Source organism: Heptranchias perlo, unplaced genomic scaffold (assembly GCF_035084215.1).
Source record: "Heptranchias perlo isolate sHepPer1 unplaced genomic scaffold, sHepPer1.hap1 HAP1_SCAFFOLD_297, whole genome shotgun sequence".
NCBI classification, from domain to species: Eukaryota; Metazoa; Chordata; class Chondrichthyes; order Hexanchiformes; family Hexanchidae; genus Heptranchias; species Heptranchias perlo.
The window spans coordinates 278,875-304,570 of record NW_027139309.1 but is presented as its reverse complement, the minus strand read 5'-3'; the positions used below and the strand labels follow the sequence as shown (position 1 = coordinate 304,570).

Below are 25,696 nucleotides of genomic sequence, written 5' to 3'. Positions count from 1 at the left end.
GAACACTGTGTGGACTCTCACACAGGGACAGTGTGAACACTGTGTGGACTCTCTCAGGGACAGTGTGAACACTGTGTGGACTCTCACAGGGACAGTGTGAACACTGTGTGGACTCTCACACAGGGACAGTGTGAACACTGTGTGGACTCTCACACAGGGACAGTGTGAACACTGTGTGGACTCTCTCACAGGGACAGTGTGAACACTGTGTGGACTCGCACACCGGGACAGTGTGAACACTGTGTGGACTCTCACACAGGGACAGTGTGAACACTGTGTGGACTCTCACACAGGGACAGTGTGAACACTGTGTGGACTCGCACAGGGACAGTGTGAACACTGTGTGGACTCTCACACAGGGACAGTGTGAACACTGTGTGGACTCTCACACAGGGACAGTGTGAACACTGTGTGGACTCTCACACAGGGACAGTGTGAACACTGTGTGGACTCGCACACCGGGACAGTGTGAACACTGTGTGGACTCTCACACAGGGACAGTGTGAACACTGTGTGGACTCTCACACAGGGACAGTGTGAACACTGTGTGGACTCTCACAGGGACAGTGTGAACACTGTGTGGACTCTCACACAGGGACAGTGTGAACACTGTGTGGACTCGCACACCGGGACAGTGTGAACACTGTGTGGACTCTCACAGGGACAGTGTGAACACTGTGTGGACTCGCACACAGGGACAGTGTGAACACTGTGTGGACTCTCACACAGGGACAGTGTGAACACTGTGTGGACTCTCACAGGGACAGTGTGAACACTGTGTGGACTCTCACACAGGGACAGTGTGAACACTGTGTGGACTCGCACACCGGGACAGTGTGAACACTGTGTGGACTCTCACAGGGACAGTGTGAACACTGTGTGGACTCTCACACCGGGACAGTGTGAACACTGTGTGGACTCTCACACCGGGACAGTGTGAACACTGTGTGGACTCTCACACAGGGACAGTGTGAACACTGTGTGGACTCTCTCAGGGACAGTGTGAACACTGTGTGGACTCTCTCAGGGACAGTGTGAACACTGTGTGGACTCTCACACAGGGACAGTGTGAACACTGTGTGGACTCTCACACAGGGACAGTGTGAACACTGTGTGGACTCGCACATGGACAGTGTGAACACTGTGTGGACTCTCACACAGGGACAGTGTGAACACTGTGTGGACTCTCACACAGGGACAGTGTGAACACTGTGTGGACTCTCTCACAGGGACAGTGTGAACACTGTGTGGACTCGCACACCGGGACAGTGTGAACACTGTGTGGACTCTCACACAGGGACAGTGTGAACACTGTGTGGACTCTCTCACAGGGACAGTGTGAACACTGTGTGGACTCGCACACCGGGACAGTGTGAACACTGTGTGGACTCTCACACAGGGACAGTGTGAACACTGTGTGGACTCGCACACCGGGACAGTGTGAACACTGTGTGGACTCTCACACAGGGACAGTGTGAACACTGTGTGGACTCTCACACAGGGACAGTGTGAACACTGTGTGGACTCTCACAGGGACAGTGTGAACACTGTGTGGACTCGCACAGGGACAGTGTGAACACTGTGTGGACTCGCACACAGGGACAGTGTGGACACTGTGTGGACTCTCACACCGGGACAGTGTGAACACTGTGTGGACTCGCACACAGGGACAGTGTGAACACTGTGTGGACTCTCACAGGGACAGTGTGAACACTGTGTGGACTCTCACACAGGGACAGTGTGAACACTGTGTGGACTCGCACAGGGACAGTGTGAACACTGTGTGGACTCTCACACAGGGACAGTGTGAACACTGTGTGGACTCTCACACAGGGACAGTGTGAACACTGTGTGGACTCTCTCACAGGGACAGTGTGAACACTGTGTGGACTCGCACACAGGGACAGTGTGAACACTGTGTGGACTCTCACACAGGGACAGTGTGAACACTGTGTGGACTCGCACACAGGGACAGTGTGAACACTGTGTGGACTCTCACACAGGGACAGTGTGAACACTGTGTGGACTCGCACACAGGGACAGTGTGAACACTGTGTGGACTCGCACACAGGGACAGTGTGAACACTGTGTGGACTCTCACACAGGGACAGTGTGAACACTGTGTGGACTCGCACACCGGGACAGTGTGAACACTGTGTGGACTCGCACACAGGGACAGTGTGAACACTGTGTGGACTCGCACACAGGGACAGTGTGAACACTGTGTGGACTCTCACACAGGGACAGTGTGAACACTGTGTGGACTCGCACACCGGGACAGTGTGAACACTGTGTGGACTCTCACACAGGGACAGTGTGAACACTGTGTGGACTCTCTCACAGGGACAGTGTGAACACTGTGTGGACTCGCACACAGGGACAGTGTGAACACTGTGTGGACTCGCACACAGGGACAGTGTGAACACTGTGTGGACTCTCTCACAGGGACAGTGTGAACACTGTGTGGACTCTCACACAGGGACAGTGTGAACACTGTGTGGACTCTCACAGGGACAGTGTGAACACTGTGTGGACTCTCACAGGGACAGTGTGAACACTGTGTGGACTCGCACACAGGGACAGTGTGAACACTGTGTGGACTCGCACACAGGGACAGTGTGAACACTGTGTGGACTCGCACACAGGGACAGTGTGAACACTGTGTGGACTCTCACACAGGGACAGTGTGAACACTGTGTGGACTCTCACAGGGACAGTGTGAACACTGTGTGGACTCTCACACAGGGACAGTGTGAACACTGTGTGGACTCGCACACCGGGACAGTGTGAACACTGTGTGGACTCTCACACCGGGACAGTGTGAACACTGTGTGGACTCGCACACCGGGACAGTGTGAACACTGTGTGGACTCTCACACAGGGACAGTGTGAACACTGTGTGGACTCTCACACAGGGACAGTGTGAACACTGTGTGGACTCTCACACAGGGACAGTGTGAACACTGTGTGGACTCGCACACCGGGACAGTGTGAACACTGTGTGGACTCGCACACCGGGACAGTGTGAACACTGTGTGGACTCTCACACAGGGACAGTGTGATCACTGTGTGGACTCTCACACAGGGACAGTGTGAACACTGTGTGGACTCTCTCACAGGGACAGTGTGAACACTGTGGACTCTCACACAGGGACAGTGTGAACACTGTGTGGACTCTCACACAGGGACAGTGTGAACACTGTGTGGACTCTCACACAGGGACAGTGTGAACACTGTGTGGACTCTCACAGGGACAGTGTGAACACTGTGGACTCTCACACAGGGACAGTGTGAACACTGTGTGGACTCTCACAGGGACAGTGTGAACACTGTGTGGACTCTCACACAGGGACAGTGTGAACACTGTGTGGACTCTCACACAGGGACAGTGTGAACACTGTGTGGACTCTCTCACAGGGACAGTGTGAACACTGTGTGGACTCTCACAGGGACAGTGTGAACACTGTGTGGACTCTCACAGGGACAGTGTGAACACTGTGTGGACTCTCACACAGGGACAGTGTGAACACTGTGTGGACTCTCACACAGGGACAGTGTGAACACTGTGTGGACTCGCACACCGGGACAGTGTGAACACTGTGTGGACTCTCACAGGGACAGTGTGAACACTGTGTGGACTCTCACACAGGGACAGTGTGAACACTGTGTGGACTCTCACACAGGGACAGTGTGAACACTGTGTGGACTCTCTCACAGGGACAGTGTGAACACTGTGTGGACTCTCTCACAGGGACAGTGTGAACACTGTGTGGACTCGCACACAGGGACAGTGTGAACACTGTGTGGACTCTCACACAGGGACAGTGTGAACACTGTGTGGACTCGCACAGGGACAGTGTGAACACTGTGTGGACTCGCACACAGGGACAGTGTGAACACTGTGTGGACTCGCACAGGGACAGTGTGAACACTGTGTGGACTCTCACAGGGACAGTGTGAACACTGTGTGGACTCTCACACAGGGACAGTGTGAACACTGTGTGGACTCTCACACAGGGACAGTGTGAACACTGTGAACTCGCACACCGGGACAGTGTGAACACTGTGTGGACTCGCACACAGGGACAGTGTGAACACTGTGTGGACTCGCACACAGGGACAGTGTGAACACTGTGTGGACTCGCACACAGGGACAGTGTGAACACTGTGGACTCTCACACAGGGACAGTGTGAACACTGTGTGGACTCTCACACAGGGACAGTGTGAACACTGTGTGGACTCTCACACAGGGACAGTGTGAACACTGTGTGGACTCTCACAGGGACAGTGTGAACACTGTGGACTCTCACACAGGGACAGTGTGAACACTGTGTGGACTCTCACAGGGACAGTGTGAACACTGTGTGGACTCTCACACAGGGACAGTGTGAACACTGTGTGGACTCTCACACAGGGACAGTGTGAACACTGTGTGGACTCTCTCACAGGGACAGTGTGAACACTGTGTGGACTCTCACAGGGACAGTGTGAACACTGTGTGGACTCTCACAGGGACAGTGTGAACACTGTGTGGACTCTCACACAGGGACAGTGTGAACACTGTGTGGACTCTCACACAGGGACAGTGTGAACACTGTGTGGACTCGCACACCGGGACAGTGTGAACACTGTGTGGACTCACACAGGGACAGTGTGAACACTGTGTGGACTCTCACACAGGGACAGTGTGAACACTGTGTGGACTCTCACACAGGGACAGTGTGAACACTGTGTGGACTCTCTCACAGGGACAGTGTGAACACTGTGTGGACTCTCTCACAGGGACAGTGTGAACACTGTGTGGACTCGCACACAGGGACAGTGTGAACACTGTGTGGACTCGCACACAGGGACAGTGTGAACACTGTGTGGACTCTCACACAGGGACAGTGTGAACACTGTGTGGACTCGCACAGGGACAGTGTGAACACTGTGTGGACTCGCACACAGGGACAGTGTGAACACTGTGTGGACTCGCACAGGGACAGTGTGAACACTGTGTGGACTCTCACAGGGACAGTGTGAACACTGTGTGGACTCTCACACAGGGACAGTGTGAACACTGTGTGGACTCTCACACAGGGACAGTGTGAACACTGTGAACTCGCACACCGGGACAGTGTGAACACTGTGTGGACTCGCACACAGGGACAGTGTGAACACTGTGTGGACTCGCACACAGGGACAGTGTGAACACTGTGTGGACTCGCACACAGGGACAGTGTGAACACTGTGGACTCTCACACAGGGACAGTGTGAACACTGTGTGGACTCTCACACAGGGACAGTGTGAACACTGTGTGGACTCTCACACAGGGACAGTGTGAACACTGTGGACTCTCACACAGGGACAGTGTGAACACTGTGTGGACTCTCACACAGGGACAGTGTGAACACTGTGTGGACTCTCACACAGGGACAGTGTGAACACTGTGTGGACTCTCACAGGGACAGTGTGAACACTGTGGACTCTCACACAGGGACAGTGTGAACACTGTGTGGACTCTCACAGGGACAGTGTGAACACTGTGTGGACTCTCACACAGGGACAGTGTGAACACTGTGTGGACTCTCACACAGGGACAGTGTGAACACTGTGTGGACTCTCACACAGGGACAGTGTGAACACTGTGTGGACTCTCACAGGGACAGTGTGAACACTGTGGACTCTCACACAGGGACAGTGTGAACACTGTGTGGACTCTCACAGGGACAGTGTGAACACTGTGTGGACTCTCACACAGGGACAGTGTGAACACTGTGTGGACTCTCACACAGGGACAGTGTGAACACTGTGTGGACTCTCTCACAGGGACAGTGTGAACACTGTGTGGACTCTCACAGGGACAGTGTGAACACTGTGTGGACTCTCACACAGGGACAGTGTGAACACTGTGTGGACTCTCACACAGGGACAGTGTGAACACTGTGTGGACTCGCACACCGGGACAGTGTGAACACTGTGTGGACTCTCACAGGGACAGTGTGAACACTGTGTGGACTCTCACACAGGGACAGTGTGAACACTGTGTGGACTCTCACACAGGGACAGTGTGAACACTGTGTGGACTCTCTCACAGGGACAGTGTGAACACTGTGTGGACTCTCTCACAGGGACAGTGTGAACACTGTGTGGACTCGCACACAGGGACAGTGTGAACACTGTGTGGACTCTCACACAGGGACAGTGTGAACACTGTGTGGACTCGCACAGGGACAGTGTGAACACTGTGTGGACTCGCACACAGGGACAGTGTGAACACTGTGAACTCGCACACCGGGACAGTGTGAACACTGTGTGGACTCGCACACAGGGACAGTGTGAACACTGTGTGGACTCGCACACAGGGACAGTGTGAACACTGTGTGGACTCGCACACAGGGACAGTGTGAACACTGTGTGGACTCGCACACAGGGACAGTGTGAACACTGTGTGGACTCTCACACAGGGACAGTGTGAACACTGTGTGGACTCGCACACCGGGACAGTGTGAACACTGTGTGGACTCTCACACAGGGACAGTGTGAACACTGTGTGGACTCTCACAGGGACAGTGTGAACACTGTGTGGACTCGCACAGGGACAGTGTGAACACTGTGTGGACTCGCACACAGGGACAGTGTGGACACTGTGTGGACTCTCACACCGGGACAGTGTGAACACTGTGTGGACTCGCACACAGGGACAGTGTGAACACTGTGTGGACTCTCACAGGGACAGTGTGAACACTGTGTGGACTCTCACACAGGGACAGTGTGAACACTGTGTGGACTCGCACAGGGACAGTGTGAACACTGTGTGGACTCTCACACAGGGACAGTGTGAACACTGTGTGGACTCGCACACCGGGACAGTGTGAACACTGTGTGGACTCTCACACAGGGACAGTGTGAACACTGTGTGGACTCGCACACCGGGACAGTGTGAACACTGTGTGGACTCTCACACAGGGACAGTGTGAACACTGTGTGGACTCGCACACAGGGACAGTGTGGACACTGTGTGGACTCGCACACAGGGACAGTGTGAACACTGTGTGGACTCTCACAGGGACAGTGTGAACACTGTGTGGACTCTCACACAGGGACAGTGTGAACACTGTGTGGACTCTCACACAGGGACAGTGTGAACACTGTGTGGCCTCTCTCAGGGACAGTGTGAACACTGTGTGGACTCTCACACAGGGACAGTGTGAACACTGTGTGGCCTCTCACACAGGGACAGTGTGAACACTGTGTGGACTCGCACACAGGGACAGTGTGAACATTGTGTGGACTCGCACACAGGGACAGTGTGAACACTGTGTGGACTCGCACACAGGGACAGTGTGAACACTGTGTGGACTCGCACACCGGGACAGTGTGAACACTGTGTGGACTCTCACACAGGGACAGTGTGAACACTGTGTGGACTCTCACAGGGACAGTGTGAACACTGTGTGGACTCGCACAGGGACAGTGTGAACACTGTGTGGACTCGCACACAGGGACAGTGTGGACACTGTGTGGACTCTCACACCGGGACAGTGTGAACACTGTGTGGACTCGCACACAGGGACAGTGTGAACACTGTGTGGACTCTCACAGGGACAGTGTGAACACTGTGTGGACTCTCACACAGGGACAGTGTGAACACTGTGTGGACTCGCACAGGGACAGTGTGAACACTGTGTGGACTCTCACACAGGGACAGTGTGAACACTGTGTGGACTCTCACACAGGGACAGTGTGAACACTGTGTGGACTCTCTCACAGGGACAGTGTGAACACTGTGTGGACTCGCACACAGGGACAGTGTGAACACTGTGTGGACTCTCACACAGGGACAGTGTGAACACTGTGTGGACTCGCACACAGGGACAGTGTGAACACTGTGTGGACTCTCACACAGGGACAGTGTGAACACTGTGTGGACTCGCACACAGGGACAGTGTGAACACTGTGTGGACTCGCACACAGGGACAGTGTGAACACTGTGTGGACTCTCACACAGGGACAGTGTGAACACTGTGTGGACTCGCACACCGGGACAGTGTGAACACTGTGTGGACTCGCACACAGGGACAGTGTGAACACTGTGTGGACTCGCACACAGGGACAGTGTGAACACTGTGTGGACTCTCACACAGGGACAGTGTGAACACTGTGTGGACTCGCACACCGGGACAGTGTGAACACTGTGTGGACTCTCACACAGGGACAGTGTGAACACTGTGTGGACTCTCTCACAGGGACAGTGTGAACACTGTGTGGACTCGCACACAGGGACAGTGTGAACACTGTGTGGACTCGCACACAGGGACAGTGTGAACACTGTGTGGACTCTCACACAGGGACAGTGTGAACACTGTGTGGACTCTCACAGGGACAGTGTGAACACTGTGTGGACTCTCACAGGGACAGTGTGAACACTGTGTGGACTCGCACACAGGGACAGTGTGAACACTGTGTGGACTCGCACACAGGGACAGTGTGAACACTGTGTGGACTCGCACACAGGGACAGTGTGAACACTGTGTGGACTCTCACACAGGGACAGTGTGAACACTGTGTGGACTCTCACAGGGACAGTGTGAACACTGTGTGGACTCTCACACAGGGACAGTGTGAACACTGTGTGGACTCGCACACCGGGACAGTGTGAACACTGTGTGGACTCTCACACCGGGACAGTGTGAACACTGTGTGGACTCGCACACCGGGATAGTGTGAACACTGTGTGGACTCTCACACAGGGACAGTGTGAACACTGTGTGGACTCTCACACAGGGACAGTGTGAACACTGTGTGGACTCTCACACAGGGACAGTGTGAACACTGTGTGGACTCGCACACCGGGACAGTGTGAACACTGTGTGGACTCTCACACCGGGACAGTGTGAACACTGTGTGGACTCGCACACCGGGACAGTGTGAACACTGTGTGGACTCTCACACAGGGACAGTGTGAACACTGTGTGGACTCTCACACAGGGACAGTGTGAACACTGTGTGGACTCTCTCACAGGGACAGTGTGAGCACTGTGGACTCTCACACAGGGACAGTGTGAACACTGTGTGGACTCTCACACAGGGACAGTGTGAACACTGTGTGGACTCTCACACAGGGACAGTGTGAACACTGTGTGGACTCTCACAGGGACAGTGTGAACACTGTGGACTCTCACACAGGGACAGTGTGAACACTGTGTGGACTCTCACAGGGACAGTGTGAACACTGTGTGGACTCTCACACAGGGACAGTGTGAACACTGTGTGGACTCTCACACAGCGACAGTGTGAACACTGTGTGGACTCTCTCACAGGGACAGTGTGAACACTGTGTGGACTCTCACAGGGACAGTGTGAACACTGTGTGGACTCTCACAGGGACAGTGTGAACACTGTGTGGACTCTCACACAGGGACAGTGTGAACACTGTGTGGACTCTCACACAGGGACAGTGTGAACACTGTGTGGACTCGCACACCGGGACAGTGTGAACACTGTGTGGACTCTCACAGGGACAGTGTGAACACTGTGTGGACTCTCACACAGGGACAGTGTGAACACTGTGTGGACTCTCACACAGGGACAGTGTGAACACTGTGTGGACTCTCTCACAGGGACAGTGTGAACACTGTGTGGACTCTCTCACAGGGACAGTGTGAACACTGTGTGGACTCGCACACAGGGACAGTGTGAAAACTGTGTGGACTCTCACACAGGGACAGTGTGAACACTGTGTGGACTCGCACAGGGACAGTGTGAACACTGTGTGGACTCGCACACAGGGACAGTGTGAACACTGTGTGGACTCGCACAGGGACAGTGTGAACACTGTGTGGACTCTCACACAGGGACAGTGTGAACACTGTGTGGACTCTCACACAGGGACAGTGTGAACACTGTGTGGACTCTCACACAGGGACAGTGTGAACACTGTGTGGACTCTCACACAGGGACAGTGTGAACACTGTGAACTCGCACACCGGGACAGTGTGAACACTGTGTGGACTCGCACACAGGGACAGTGTGAACACTGTGTGGACTCGCACACAGGGACAGTGTGAACACTGTGTGGACTCGCACACAGGGACAGTGTGAACACTGTGTGGACTCGCACACAGGGACAGTGTGAACACTGTGTGGACTCTCACACAGGGACAGTGTGAACACTGTGTGGACTCGCACACAGGGACAGTGTGAACACTGTGTGGACTCGCACACAGGGACAGTGTGAACACTGTGTGGACTCGCACACAGGGACAGTGTGAACACTGTGTGGACTCGCACACCGGGACAGTGTGAACACTGTGTGGACTCTCACACAGGGACAGTGTGAACACTGTGTGGACTCTCACAGGGACAGTGTGAACACTGTGTGGACTCTCACAGGGACAGTGTGAACACTGTGTGGACTCGCACACAGGGACAGTGTGGACACTGTGTGGACTCTCACACCGGGACAGTGTGAACACTGTGTGGACTCGCACACAGGGACAGTGTGAACACTGTGTGGACTCTCACAGGGACAGTGTGAACACTGTGTGGACTCTCACACAGGGACAGTGTGAACACTGTGTGGACTCGCACAGGGACAGTGTGAACACTGTGTGGACTCTCACACAGGGACAGTGTGAACACTGTGTGGACTCGCACACCGGGACAGTGTGAACACTGTGTGGACTCTCACACAGGGACAGTGTGAACACTGTGTGGACTCGCACACCGGGACAGTGTGAACACTGTGTGGACTCTCACACAGGGACAGTGTGAACACTGTGTGGACTCTCACAGGGACAGTGTGAACACTGTGTGGACTCTCACACAGGGACAGTGTGAACAGTGTGTGGACTCTCACACAGGGACAGTGTGAACACTGTGTGGACTCTCTCACAGGGACAGTGTGAACACTGTGTGGACTCTCACACAGGGACAGTGTGAACACTGTGTGGACTCGCACACAGGGACAGTGTGAACACTGTGTGGACTCTCACACAGGGACAGTGTGAACACTGTGTGGACTCGCACACAGGGACAGTGTGAACACTGTGTGGACTCTCACACAGGGACAGTGTGAACACTGTGTGGACTCGCACACAGGGACACTGTGAACACTGTGTGGACTCGCACACCGGGACAGTGTGAACACTGTGTGGACTCTCACACAGGGACAGTGTGAACACTGTGTGGACTCTCACACAGGGACAGTGTGAACACTGTGTGGACTCGCACACAGGGACAGTGTGAACACTGTGTGGACTCGCACACAGGGACAGTGTGAACACTGTGTGGACTCTCACACAGGGACAGTGTGAACACTGTGTGGACTCTCACACAGGGACAGTGTGAACACTGTGTGGACTCTCACAGGGACAGTGTGAACACTGTGTGGACTCGCACACAGGGACAGTGTGAACACTGTGTGGACTCTCACAGGGACAGTGTGAACACTGTGTGGACTCTCACAGGGACAGTGTGAACACTGTGTGGACTCGCACAGGGACAGTGTGAACACTGTGTGGACTCTCACACAGGGACAGTGTGAATACTGTGTGGACTCTCTCACAGGGACAGTGTGAACACTGTGTGGACTCTCTCACAGGGACAGTGTGAACACTGTGTGGACTCTCTCACAGGGACAGTGTGAACACTGTGTGGACTCTCACACAGGGACAGTGTGAACACTGTGTGGACTCTCACACAGGGACAGTGTGAACACTGTGTGGACTCTCACACAGGGACAGTGTGAACACTGTGTGGACTTTCACACCGGGACAGTGTGAACACTGTGTGGACTCTCTCACAGGGACAGTGTGAACACTGTGTGGACTCGCACACCGGGACAGTGTGAACACTGTGTGGACTTGCACACCGGGACAGTGTGAACACTGTGTGGACTCTCACACAGGGACAGTGTGAACACTGTGTGGACTCTCACACAGGGACAGTGTGAACACTGTGTGGACTCTCACACCGGGACAGTGTGAACACTGTGTGGACTCTCACACAGGGACAGTGTGAACACTGTGGACTCTCACAGGGACAGTGTGAACACTGTGTGGACTCTCACACCGGGACAGTGTGAACACTGTGGACTCTCACAGGGACAGTGTGAACACTGTGTGGACTCTCACACAGGGACAGTGTGAACACTGTGTGGACTCTCACACAGGGACAGTGTGAACACTGTGGACTCTCACAGGGACAGTGTGAACACTGTGTGGACTCTCTCACAGGGACAGTGTGAACACTGTGTGGACTCTCACAGGGATAGTGTGAACACTGTGTGGACTCTCACACAGGGACAGTGTGAACACTGTGTGGACTCGCACACAGGGACAGTGTGAACACTGTGTGGACTCTCACACAGGGACAGTGTGAACACTGTGTGGACTCTCACACAGGGACAGTGTGAACACTGTTTGGACTCGCACACCGGGACAGTGTGAACTCGCACACCGGGACAGTGTGAACTCGCACACCGGGACAGTGTGAACTCGCACACGGGGACAGTGTGAACTCGCACACGGGGACAGTGTGAATGAAGTGAACACACACACGGGCACAGTATGAACAGACACAGGGGCAGTGTGAACACAGTGTAAACACACACAGGAACAATGTGAACACAGTGTGAACTCACGTGAATGCACAGGGACATTGTGAACACAATGTGAGCATATAAAGGGACAGTGTGAACTCACACATGGACAGTGTGAGCACTGAACACACACAGACAGTGTGAACACATACAGGGACAGTGTTTACATTGTGAACACTCACACAGATCCAGTGTGAACACACACAGGTACAGTGTGAACATAGATTGAACTCTCACGCAGGGACAGTGTGAACACACACACAGAGACAGTTTCAACACAATACGAACAAACACACCATGTACAGTGTGAACACACAGGGACAGTGTAAACACATATACAGGGTCAGTGTGAACATAGTGTGAACACACACACGGGCAGTGTGAACACACACGCAGGGACAGTGTGACCTCACGCAGGGTCAGTGTGAAAATGTACAGGCACAGTGTGAATACACACACAGGGACAGTGTCAACAGTGTGAACACACACACAGGGACAGTGTCAGCAGTGTGAACACACACACAGGGACAGTGTCAACAGTGTGAACACACACGGACATTATGAAAAGACACACCAGGATAGTGTAAACACAGTGTGAACAGATACACAGGGACAGTGTCAACACAGTGAACACACACACAGATGCAGTGTGAAAACACAGGGTCAGTGTGACCAGATTGAACACATATGCAGGGACAGTGTGAACACACACACAGGGACAGTGTGAACACATATGGGGACGTGTGGACACACGCACACACGGGGACAGTGTGAGGACAGTGTGAACACACATGGACAGTATGAACAGTTACACGGACAATGTAAACACAGTGTGAACACACACGGACAGTGTGGACAAAATAAACACATATGCAGGGACAGTGTGAACTCAGTGTGAACACACAGGGACAGTGTGAACATATATAGGGATGTGTGGACACACGCGGGGACAGTGTGAGCACAGTGTGAACACACACAGGGATAGTGTGAACAGATACATAGTGAGCACACACATGGGGACAGTGTGAGCACAGTGTGACCACACAGACAGGGACAGTGTGAACACAAAGGGTCATTATGAACACAGTGAACACACTCAGGTACAGTGTGAACACACACACAGGGACAGTGTGAACACACAATGATAGCATGAACATACACGGGGACTGTGTGGATACACACGGGGATAGTGTGAGCACACAAACATGGGGATGAGGTGAGCACACATACGGGGACAGGGTGTGCACACACACGGGGACAGTGGGAACACACACGGGGACAGGGTGAGCACACATACGGGGACAGGGTGTGTACACACAGACGGGGACAGTGGGAACACACATGGGGACTGGGTGAGCACACACATGGAATGGTGTGAACGCAGTGTAATCACACATGGACAGTGTAAACAGACACACAGTTTCAGTGTGAACATAGACAGGGACAGTGTGAACACACATGGGGTCAGTGTGAACACACACAAGGACAGTGTGAACTCACATGGGAACAGTGTGAACTCACACACAGGGACAGTGTGAACACACATGGGGACAGTGTGAATACAGTGTGAACTCACACACGGACAGTGTGAACACAGTGTGAACACAGTGTGAACTCATACACGGACAGTGTGAATACAATGTGAATTCAAACACAGTTACATTGTGAGCACACACAGGGACAGTGTGAACTCATACACAGTTACAGTGTGAGCACACACAGGGACAGTGTGAACACTGTGAACTTACACATAGGGATAGTGTGAACACTGTGTGAATATAGACGCAGGGACAGTGTGAACACACATGGGGACAGTGAGAACACTCACACGGGGACAGTGTGAACACTGAACACACACTGGGACAGTGTGAGCATGCACACAGGCACAGTGTGAACAGACACAGGGACAGTGTGAGCACAGTGTGAACACACACACAGGATCATTTTCAACATACGGGCAGTGTGAACACAGTGTAAACACACACAGGAACAATGTGAACACAGTGTGAACTCGCACATTGTGACAATGTAAACACACATAGGTACAATGTGAACAAACACACAGTGTGAACAGACACATAGGTACCGTGTAAACACAGTGTGAACACACACAGGGACAGTGTTCACACTGTGAACACTCACACAGGTATAGTGTGAACACAGTTTGAACACTGTGAACACACAAAGGGACAGTGTGAACATACAAGGAGAGTGTGAACATTGTGATGACACGCATGGACAGTGTCAGCACAGTATGAACACGCACATGGACTGTGTGAACACACACACGGAGACAGTTTCAATACAATACGAACACACACACAGGTACAGTGTGAACACACAGGGAAAGTGTGAATATGCACAGGATCAGTGTGAACATAGTATGAACACACACACGGACAGTGTGAACACACGCAGGGACAGTGTGAACTTGCACAGGGACAGTGTGAACACAGTCACCACATACACAGGGACAGTGTGAAAATGCACAGGGACAGTGTGAACACAGTTTGAACACATGGGGGCAGTGTGAACACACACAGGTACAGTGTGAACACACAGAAAGGGACAGTATGAACACACAGGTACAGTGTGAGCGCAGTGTGAAAACACAAGGACAGTATGAACACGCACAAAGAGACATTGTGAACACAATTAGGTACAGTGTAAACGCACACACAGGGACAGTGTGAACACAGTATGAACACACTTAGGTACAGTGTTGAACGCACACAGGGACAGTGTGAACACAGTATGAACACAGACAGTGTGAACACAATTTGAACACAGCATGAAACACATGGGGACAGTGTGAACACACGCAGGTACAGTGTGAATGCACACAAAGGGACAATGTGAACACAGTGTGAACTCACACACACGTACAGTGTGAGTGCAGTGTGAAGACACAAGGATAGTATGAACACGCACAAAAAGACATTGTGAACACACAGGTACAGTGTCAACACACGGACAGTGTGAACACATGCAGGGACAGTGTGAAGACGCACAGGAACAGTGTGAACACACATAGGGACAGACAGTGTGAACACACGAAAGGACAGTATGATCACAGTGTGAACTCACACACAGATACAGTGTGAATACACAGGGACAGTGAACACGAACAAAGAGACATTGTGAACACAGCGTGAACAAACACACACAAAGGGACAGTGTGAACACAGAGTGAACACACACAGCTACAGTGTAAGCATATTGTGAACATGCACAGGGACAGTGTGAACACAGTGACCACACACGCAGGGACTGTGTGAAAATGCACAGGGACAGTGTGAACACACACATGGATAAAGTGAACACACACAAACTGGGACAGAGCGAACACGGTGTGAACACACACAGGGACAGTGAGAACACACACAGAGACATTGTGAACATACACAGGATGGATAGTGGACGGTTCGTCAGTGGGAGGGTGGGGAGTGGACGGAGCGTCAGTGGGAGGGTATGGAGTGGATGGAGGGTCAGTGGGAGGTTGGGGAGTGGATGGAGGATCAGTGCGAGTGAAGGGAGTGGACGGAGGGACAGTGGGAGGGTGGGGAGAGGATGGCTGGTCAATGGGAGGGTGGGTAGTGGACGGTCGTTCGGTGTGAAGGTGGGGACTGGATGGTTGGTCATTGGGAGGGTGTGGAGTGGATGGAGGATCAGTGGGAGGGTGTGGAGTGGATGGTCGGTCAGTGGGAGGGTGGGGAGTGGATGGTCGGTCAGTGCGAGGGTGGGGAGTGGATGGTCGGTCAGTGCGAGGGTGGGGAGTGGATGGTCGGTCAGTGCGAGGGTGTGGAGTGGATGGAGGGTCAGTGGGAGGGTGTGGAGTGGATGGAGGGTCAGTGGGAGGGTGTGGAGTGGATGGAGGGTCAGTGGGAGGGTGTGGAGTGGATGGAGGGTCAGTGGGAGGGTGTGGAGTGGATGGAGGGTCAGTGGGAGGGTTCAATTCTCTCTTCCCCCTTTCTCATATTGTCTCTCCCTCACTCACTCCCCTCTCATTATCTTTCTCTCTTCCCTTCTCCCTCCTCTCCTCTAACCCTGTCCCTCTGCCCTTCCTTTCTCACTCCCCCTGTCCCCCTCTCTCTCTCCCGTCCCCCTCTCTCTCTCTCTCTCCCGTCCCCCTCTCTCTCTCTCTCTCCCGTCCCCCTCTCTCTCTCTCTCTCCCGTCCCCCCCTCTCTCTCTCTCTCTCCCGTCCCTCTCTCTCTCTCTCTCTCCCATCCCTCTCTCACTCTCTCTCTCTCTCTCCCGTCCCTCTCTCTCTCTCTCTCTCTCTCTCCCGTCCCCCTCTCTCTCTCTCCCGTCCCCCTCTCTCTCTCTCTCTCCCTCCCGTCCCTCTCTCTCTCCCTCCCGTCTCTCTCTCTCTCTCCCGTTCCCCCCCCTCTCTCTCTCCCGTTCCCCCCCCTCTCTCTCTCTCTCTTCCTCCCGTCCCCCCATCTCTCTCTCTCTCTCTCTCTCCCGTCCCCCTTTCTCTCTCTCTCTCTCCCGTCTCTCTCTCTCTCTCTCCCGTCCCCCTTTCTCTCTCTCTCTCTCCCGTCCCCCTTTCTCTCTCTCTCTCTCCCGTCCCCCTTTCTCTCTCTCTCTCTCCCGTCTCTCTCTCTCTCTCTCTCTCCCGTCCCCCTTTCTCTCTCTCTCTCTCTCCCGTCTCTCTCTCTCTCTCTCTCTCTCCCGTCCCCCTTTCTCTCTCTCTCTCTCCCGTCCCCCACTCTCTCTCCCCTGTCCTTTTCTGCCTCTCTCCTCGCCCCCTTTCTCTCTCTCCCCGCCCCCCCTCTCTCTCCCCGCCCCCCCTCTCTCTCCCCTGTCTCCCTCTGCCTCTCTCCCTGCCCCCTATTCTCTCCCCCCTCTCTCTCCCTGCCTCTCTCTCTCTCGTCCTCCTCTCTCACTCCCCTGTCCCCTTTCTCCCTGACACTCTCCCCATCTCTATCTCTTTCCCCGTTTCTCACTCTCTTTCCCCGTTTCTCACTCTCTTTCCCCGTTTCTCACTCTCTTTCCCCCTCTCTCTTTCCTCATCTCCCTCTCCCCCGTCCCTATCTCCCTCTCCCCCGTCCCTATCTCCCTCTCCCCCTCACTCTGCCCCTCTCCCCCGTCCCTATCTCCCTCTCCCCCTCACTCTGCCCCTCTCCCCCGTCCCTATCTCCCTCTCCCCCTCACTCTGCCCCTCTCCCCCTCACTCTGCCCCTCTCCCCCTCACTCTGCCCCTCTCCCCCTCACTCTGCCCCTCTCCCCCTCACTCTGCCCCTCTCCCCCTCACTCTGCCCCTCTCCCCCTCACTCTGCCCCTCTCCCCCTCACTCTGCCCCTCTCCCCCTCACTCTGCCCCTCTCCCCCTCACTCTGCCCCTCTCCCCCTCACTCTGCCCCTCTCCCCCTCACTCTGCCCCTCTCCCCCTCTTTCTCTCCCCCACTTTCTCTCCCCCATCCCCTCTCTCCCCCTGTCATCACTTTCTCTCTCCCCCACATCTCTCTTTCTCCCTCTCCCCTGTCTCTCTCTCTCTCTCTCTCCCCGTCCCTCTCCCTCTCCCCGTCTCTTTCCCTCTCCCCGTCTCTTTCCCTCTCCCCGTCTCTTTCCCTCTCCCCGTCTCTTTCCCTCTCCCCGTCTCTTTCCCTCTCCCCGTCTCTTTCTCTCCCCGTCTCTTTCTCTCCCCGTCTCTTTCTCTCCCCGTCTCTTTCTCTCCCCGTCTCTTTCTCTCCCCGTCTCTTTCTCTCCCCGTCTCTTTCTCTCCCCGTCTCTTTCTCTCCCCGTCTCTTTCTCTCCCCGTCTCTTTCTCTCCCCGTCTCTCTCTCTCTCCCCGTCTCTTTCTCTCCCCGTCTCTTTCTCTCCCCGTCTCTTTCTCTCCCCGTCTCTTTCTCTCCCCGTCTCTTTCTCTCCCCGTCTCTTTCTCTCCCCGTCTCTTTCTCTCCCCGTCTCTTTCTCTCCCCGTCTCTTTCTCTCCCCGTCTCTCTCTCTCTCCCCGTCTCTCTCTCTCTCCCCGTCTCTCTCTCTCTCTCTCCCTGTCTCTCCCTCTCCCCTGTCCCTTTCTCCCACTGTCCCCCCTCCCCCTTCATTTCTCTCCCTCTCTCTGTCTTTCCCTCTCCCTCTCTCTCTCCCCCTGTCCCCTCTCTCTGATCCCAATTGCCCCTCTCTCTCCCTGTCCCCTCTCCCCCGAACCCTCTCTCACTCTCCCCCGACCCCTCTCCCCCATCCCCTCTCTCTCTCTCTATCTCTCTCTCTCTCCCTCCCGCTTGTCCCCTCTCTCTCCCGTGTGTCTCTCTCTCTCCCCACCGTCTCCCTTTTCTGTCTCTCCCCGTATCCCTCTCTCCCTCTCCCCGTATCCCTCTCTCCCTCTCCCCTGTCTCTCTACCCCGTCCCCTCTCTCTCCCCATCTCTATCTCTCCCCATCTCTCACCCCATCTCTCTCTCTCTCCCTCTCTCCCCCTCATCTCTCTCTCTCTCCCCCTCATCTCTCTCCCTCTCTCCCCCTCATCTCTCCCACTCTCTCCATGTCCCTCTCCCCCTCATTTCTCTGCCTCTCTCTCCGCCCCACTCCCTTTCTCTCTCACTCTCTCACACGTGTCGCTCCCTCCTCTGTTTCTCTCTCCCCCGTCCCCACTCTCTCTCTCTCTCCCTCCATCCCCCCTCTCTCCTCCTGCCCCCTCTCTGTCTCCCCCTGTCACCCCTCTCTCACTCCCCATGTACTCTCTCTCCCCCTCTCTCTCCGCCTGTCCCCCTCTCTCTCCACCTGTCCCCCTCTCCCTCCCTCTGTCCCCCTCTCCCTCCCTCTGTCCCCCTCTCCCTCCTCCTGCCCCCCTCTCTCCCCCCTGTCCCCCTTTCTCTCCCCTTGTCCCCCTTTCTCTCCCCTTGTCCCCCTTTCTCTCCCCCTGTCCCCCTTTCTCTTCCCCCTGTCCCCCTTTCTCTCCCCTCTGTCCCCTTTCTCTCCCCCGTCCCCTTTCTCTCCCCCTGTCCCCCTTTCTCTCCCCCTGTCCCCCTTTCTCTCCCCCTGTCCCCCTTTCTCTCCCCCTGTCCCCCTTTCTCTCCCCTGTCTCTTCTCTCTCCCCTATTCCTTCTCTCTCCCCCTGTCCCCTCTCTCTCCCTGTCACCTGCTGTCCCCCCTCTCCCCCCATGTCCCACCCTCTCTCTCCCCCCATGTCCCTCTTCTCTCTCCCCCCATGTCCCCCCTCTCTCTCTCCCCCCATGTCCCCCCTCTCTCTCTCCCCCCATGTCCCCCCTCTCTCTCTCCCCCCATGTCCCCCCTCTCTCTCTCCCCCCATGTCCCACCCTCTCTCTCCCCCCATGTCCCTCTTCTCTCTCCCCCCATGTCCACCCTCTCTCTCCCCCCATGTCCCCCCTCTCCCCCCATGTCCCACCCTCTCTCTCCCCCCATGTCCCTCTTCTCTCTCCCCCCATGTCCCCCCTCTCTCTCTCCCCCCATGTCCCCCTCTCCCTCTCCCCCCATGTCCCCCCTCTCTCTCTCTCCCCATGTCCCCCCTCTCCCCCCATGTCCCCCTCTCTCTCTCCCCCCATGTCCCCCTCTCTCTCTCCCCCCATGTCCCCCTCTCTCTCTCCCCCCATGTCCCCCTCTCTCTCTCCCCCCATGTCCCCCTCTCTCTCTCCCCCCATGTCCCCCCTCTCTCTCCCCCCATGTCCCCCCTCTCTCTCCCCCCATGTCCCCCCTCTCTCTCCCCCCATGTCCCCCCTCTCCCCCCATCACCTTCTCTCTCTCCTGCTGTCCCACCTCTCTCCCCATGTACCCTTTCTCTTTCCTAATTCCCCCCTCTCCCCATACCTCCCCTCTCTCTCCCCATGTCCCCCCTCTCCCCATGCCTCCCCTCACTCCCCATGTCCCTCCTCTCTCTCCCCATGTCCCCCTCTCCCCATGCCTCCCCTCTCTCCCCATGTCCCCGCTCTCTCTCCCCATGTCCCACCTCCCTCTCCCCTGTCCGCCCTCTCTCCTCCCCATGCCCCATCTCTCTCTCCCTATGCCGCTCTCTCCCATCCCTTCACCGTCCCTCTCCCCCTCTCCCTGCCTCTCTCTCTCCCCGTCCCTCCTCTTCGCTCTTGCCATGCCCCCTCCCTCTCTCCCCACACCCCTCCCTCTCTCTCTCCCCTGATCCTCCCCCTCTCTCTTCCCCTCCCTCAATCTCTCCCCGTCCCTCAATCTCTTATCCTCCTCTCTCCCCCTGTCCTTCCCCCTCTCTGTCGCCCTGCCCCCCATCTCTCTCTCCCTGTCCTGCCACCTCTCTCTCCCCTGATCTTCGCCCTCTCTCTCCCCTGTCTCTGCCCCTCTTTCATCCTGACCCTATCTCTCTCTCCCGACCCCCTCTCACCCATGTCCCTCTCTCACCCATGTCCCTCTCTCTCTCTTCCCTGACCCTCTCTCTCCCCGTCCCACTCTCTCTCTCCCCGTCCCACTCTCTCTCTCCCCGTCCCACTCTCTCTCTCCCCGTCCCACTCTCTCTCACCCATGTCCCTCTCTCTCTCTTCCCTGACCCTCTCTCTCCCCGTCCCACTCTCTCTCTCCCCGTCCCACTCTCTCTCTCCCCGTCCCACTCTCTCTCTCCCCGTCCCACTCTCTCTCTCCCCGTCCCACTCTCTCTCTCCCCGTCCCACTCTCTCTCTCCCCGTCCCACTCTCTCTCTCCCCGTCCCACTCTCTCTCTCCCCGTCCCACTCTCTCTCTCCCCGTCCCACTCTCTCTCTCCCCGTCCCACTCTCTCTCTCCCCGTCCCACTCTCTCTCTCCCCGTCCCACTCTCTCTCTCCCCGTCCCACTCTCTCTCTCCCCGTCCCACTCTCTCTCTCCCCGTCCCACTCTCTCTCTCCCCGTCCCACTCTCTCTCTCCCCGTCCCACTCTCTCTCTCCCCGTCCCACTCTCTCTCTCCCCGTCCCACTCTCTCTCTCCCCGTCCCACTCTCTCTCTCCCCGTCCCACTCTCTCTCTCCCCGTCCCACTCTCTCTCTCCCCGTCCCACTCTCTCTCTCCCCGTCCCACTCTCTCTCTCCCCGTCCCACTCTCTCTCTCCCCGTCCCACTCTCTCTCTCCCCGTCCCACTCTCTCTCTCCCCGTCCCACTCTCTCTCTCCCCGTCCCACTCTCTCTCTCCCCGTCCCACTCTCTCTCTCCCCGTCCCACTCTCTCTCTCCCCGTCCCACTCTCTCTCTCCCCGTCCCACTCTCTCTCTCCCCGTCCCACTCTCTCTCTCCCCGTCCCACTCTCTCTCTCCCCGTCCCACTCTCTCTCTCCCCGTCCCACTCTCTCTCTCCCCGTCCCACTCTCTCTCTCCCCGTCCCACTCTCTCTCTCCCCGTCCCACTCTCTCTCTCCCCGTCCCACTCTCTCTCTCCCCGTCCCACTCTCTCTCTCCCCGTCCCACTCTCTCTCTCCCCGTCCCACTCTCTCTCTCCCCGTCCCACTCTCTCTCTCCCCGTCCCACTCTCTCTCTCCCCGTCCCACTCTCTCTCTCCCTGTCCCCTCTCTCTCTCTCCCTGTCCCCCCCTTTCTCCCATTCTCCCCGCCCCTCTCTCTCTCCCCCTCTCCCTGTCCCCCCCCACCCCCTTATTTACACAGATATTGTAACTGAGGACCAGCCTGCACCTTGTGCCCACTCTGGCCATGGGCACCACTGCCCCATCAATGGCACCGAGTGTCGATCTGGCTGGCCTGGACCCAACAGTGGCATCACTCACTTCGATAACTTTGGCTTTGCCATGCTGACTGTGTATCAGTGCATCACCATGGAGGGCTGGACTGACGTCTTATACTGGGTAAGTGACGCTATGTGTGTGACGGTGGGCTCCGTCACTCTCACACTCACCCTGCAGGACGTCCGATTGAAATGACGGCTCCTTCTCCTTACAAAGTGGAGGCCTGGACAGACCAGTTTTGTGGAAGAGCAGGAGAACCTGTCACGGTTCAACCGTCTCTTCCAGGCTGTGCTGGGAACAGTTGGAATGGAGGTTAGACTGGGCTTCAGTGCGGAGCTCCATACTAAAATTTACCAATTAATTTGAAATAATAATCAAAGTTTCAATCAGACAGCCCTCACATCTCTGAAAGAAATCAACCTCTGATGGAAGGGCCCTTTGTCTGTTCCTGTCCTCGACTGCCTTCGGTACGTCCTTGACTTTGTGGCGTTAAACACTGCGATCTGTACAGTAACTGGCTGGTGACTGGAGGCCCTGTCAAAATGGCGGATTTAGAGGGTCATTGTCACAGCAGACCAGAGGGTTCAGTAGCACACCATTCCCGGGATAGGCCCCACACATCACTCCCGGGATAGGCCCCACACATCACTCCCGGGATAGGCCCCACACATCACTCCCGGGATAGGCCCCACACATCACTCCCGGGATAGGCCCCACACATCACTCCCGGGATAGGCCCCACACATCACTCCCGGGATAGGCCCCACACATCACTCCCGGGATAGGCCCCACACATCACTCCCGGGATAGGCCCCACACATCACTCCCGGGATAGGCCCCACACATCACTCCCGGGATAGGCCCCACACATCACTCCCGGGATAGGCCCCACACATCACTCCCGGGATAGGCCCCACACATCACTCCCGGGATAGGCCCCACACATCACTCCCGGGATAGGCCCCACACATCACTCCCGGGATAGGCCCCACACATCACTCCCGGGATAGGCCCCACACATCACTCCCGGGATAGGCCCCACACATCACTCCCGGGATAGGCCCCACACATCACTCCCGGGATAGGCCCCACACATCACTCCCGGGATAGGCCCCACACATCACTCCCGGGATAGGCCCCACACATCACTCCCGGGATAGGCCCCACACATCACTCCCGGGATAGGCCCCACACATCACTCCCGGGATAGGCCCCACACATCACTCCCGGGATAGGCCCCACACATCACTCCCGGGATAGGCCCCACACATCACTCCCGGGATAGGCCCCACACATCACTCCCGGGATAGGCCCCACACATCACTCCCGGGATAGGCCCCACACATCACTCCCGGGACAGGCCCCACACATCACTCCCGGGACAGGCCCCACACATCACTCCCGGGACAGGCCCCACACATCACTCCCGGGATAGGCCCCACACATCACTCCCGGGATAGGCCCCACACATCACTCCTGGGATAGGCCCCACACATCACTCTCGGGATAGGCCCCACACATCACTCTCGGGATAGGCCCCACACATCACTCCCGGGATAGGCCCCACACATCACTCCCGGGATAGGCCCCACACATCACTCTCGGGATAGGCCCCACACATCACTCCCGGGATAGGCCCCACACATCACTCTCGGGATAGGCCCCACACATCACTCTCGGGATAGGCCCCACACATCACTCTCGGGATAGGCCCCACACATCACTCCCGGGATAGGCCCCACACATCACTCTCGGGATAGGCCCCACACATCACTCTCGGGATAGGCCCCACACATCACTCTCGGGATAGGCCCTTCATTAGTATAAATGCTCTAACCTGCAAGTTGTTGCTGATGATGAGGTTGAAGTATCCAATACTGACCACGGACTGAGGAGGGGAGAGGAGAGTCACAGGGTCACGGACTGAGGGAGGGGAGAGGGTCACAAGGTCACGGACTGAGTGAGGGGAGGGGGGCCACAGGGTCACATTTTTTTTATTTGTTCATGGGATGTGGGCGTCGCTGGCGAGGCCAGCATTTATTGCCCATCCCGAATTAACCTTGAGAAGGTGGTGGTGAGCCGCCTTCTTGAACCGCTGCAGTCCGTGTGGTGACGGTTCTCCCACAGTGCTGTTAGGAAGGGAGTTCCAGGATTTTGACCCAGCGACGATGAAGGAACGGCGATATATTTCCAAGACGGGATGGTGTGTGACTTGGAGGGGAACGTGCAGGTGGTGTTGTTCCCATGCGCCTGCTGCTCTTGTCCTTCTAGGTGGTAGAAGTCGCGGGTTTGGGAGGTGCTGTCGAAGAAGCCTTGGCGAGTTGCTGCAGTGCATCATGTGGATGGTACACACTGCAGCCACAGTGCGCCGGTGGTGAAGGGAGTGAATGTTTAGGGTGGTGGATGGGGTGCCAATCAAGCGGCTTGGATGGTGAGGAGGAGAGAGAGGTTACAGGGTCATGGAGTGAGGCAGGGAGGGGTCCCAGGGTCACGGACTGTGGAGGCGAGAGAGGGGTCACAGAGTCACGGACTGAGGACGGGAGATGGGTCGCAGGGTCACGGACTGAGGGAGGGGAGAGAGGGGTCACAGAGTCATAGAGTTATACAGCACGGATAGAGGCCCTTCGGCCCATCGTGTCTGCGCCGGCCATCAAGCCCTGTCTACTCTAATCCCATATTCCAGCATTTGGTCCGTAGCCTTGTATGCTATGGCATTTCAAGTGCTCATCCAAATGCTTCTTGAATGTTGTGAGGGTTCCTGCCTCCACAACCCTTTCAGGCAGTGAGTTCCAGACTCCAACCACCCTCTGGGTGAAAAAGTTCATTCTCAAATCCCCTCTAAACCTCCCGCCTTTTACCTTGAATCTATGTCCCCTTGTTATAGAACCCTCAACGAAGGGAAAAAGCTCCTTAGAATCCATCCTATCTGTGCCCCTCATAATTTTGTACACCTCAATCATGTCCCCCCTCAGCCTCCTCTGCTCCAAGGAAAACAAACCCAATCTTCCCAGTCTCTCTTCATAGCTGAAGCGCTCCAGCCCTGGTAACATCCTGGTGAATCTCCTCTGCACCCTCTCCAAAGCGATCACATCCTTCCTGTAGTGTGGCGACCAGAACTGCACACAGTACTCCAGCTGTGGCCTAACCAGTGTTTTATACAGCTCCATCATAACCTCCTTGCTCTTATATTCTATGCCTCGGCTAATAAAGGCAAGTATCCCATATGCCTTCTTTACCACCTTATCTACCTGTTCCGCCGCCTTCAGGGATCTGTGAACTTGCACACCAAGATCCCTCTGACCCTCTGTCTTGCCTAGGGTCCTCCCATTCATTGTGTATTCCCTTGCCTTGTTAGTCCCTCCAAAGTGCATCACCTCGCACTTTTCCGGGTTAAATTCCATTTGCCACTGTTCCGCCCATCTGACCAACCCATCTATATCGTCCTGCAGACTGAGGCTATCCTCCTCGCTATTTACCACCCTACC

The 25,696-nt window shown here is 55.8% G+C and overlaps 1 protein-coding gene across 2 annotated transcripts in view; it reads left to right on the top strand.

Moving 5' to 3' along the window:
* The window catches only part of LOC137311116 (voltage-dependent L-type calcium channel subunit alpha-1S-like), a 183,881-nt gene that overhangs the window by 39,144 nt on the left and 119,041 nt on the right, over positions 1–25,696 (top strand). For both annotated transcript variants that reach the window (XM_067978483.1, XM_067978484.1), the window contains exon 6: positions 22,135–22,331. In XM_067978483.1, coding sequence (XP_067834584.1) covers positions 22,135–22,331 — 197 coding nt within the window. The remainder of the gene's footprint in view (positions 1–22,134; positions 22,332–25,696) is intronic.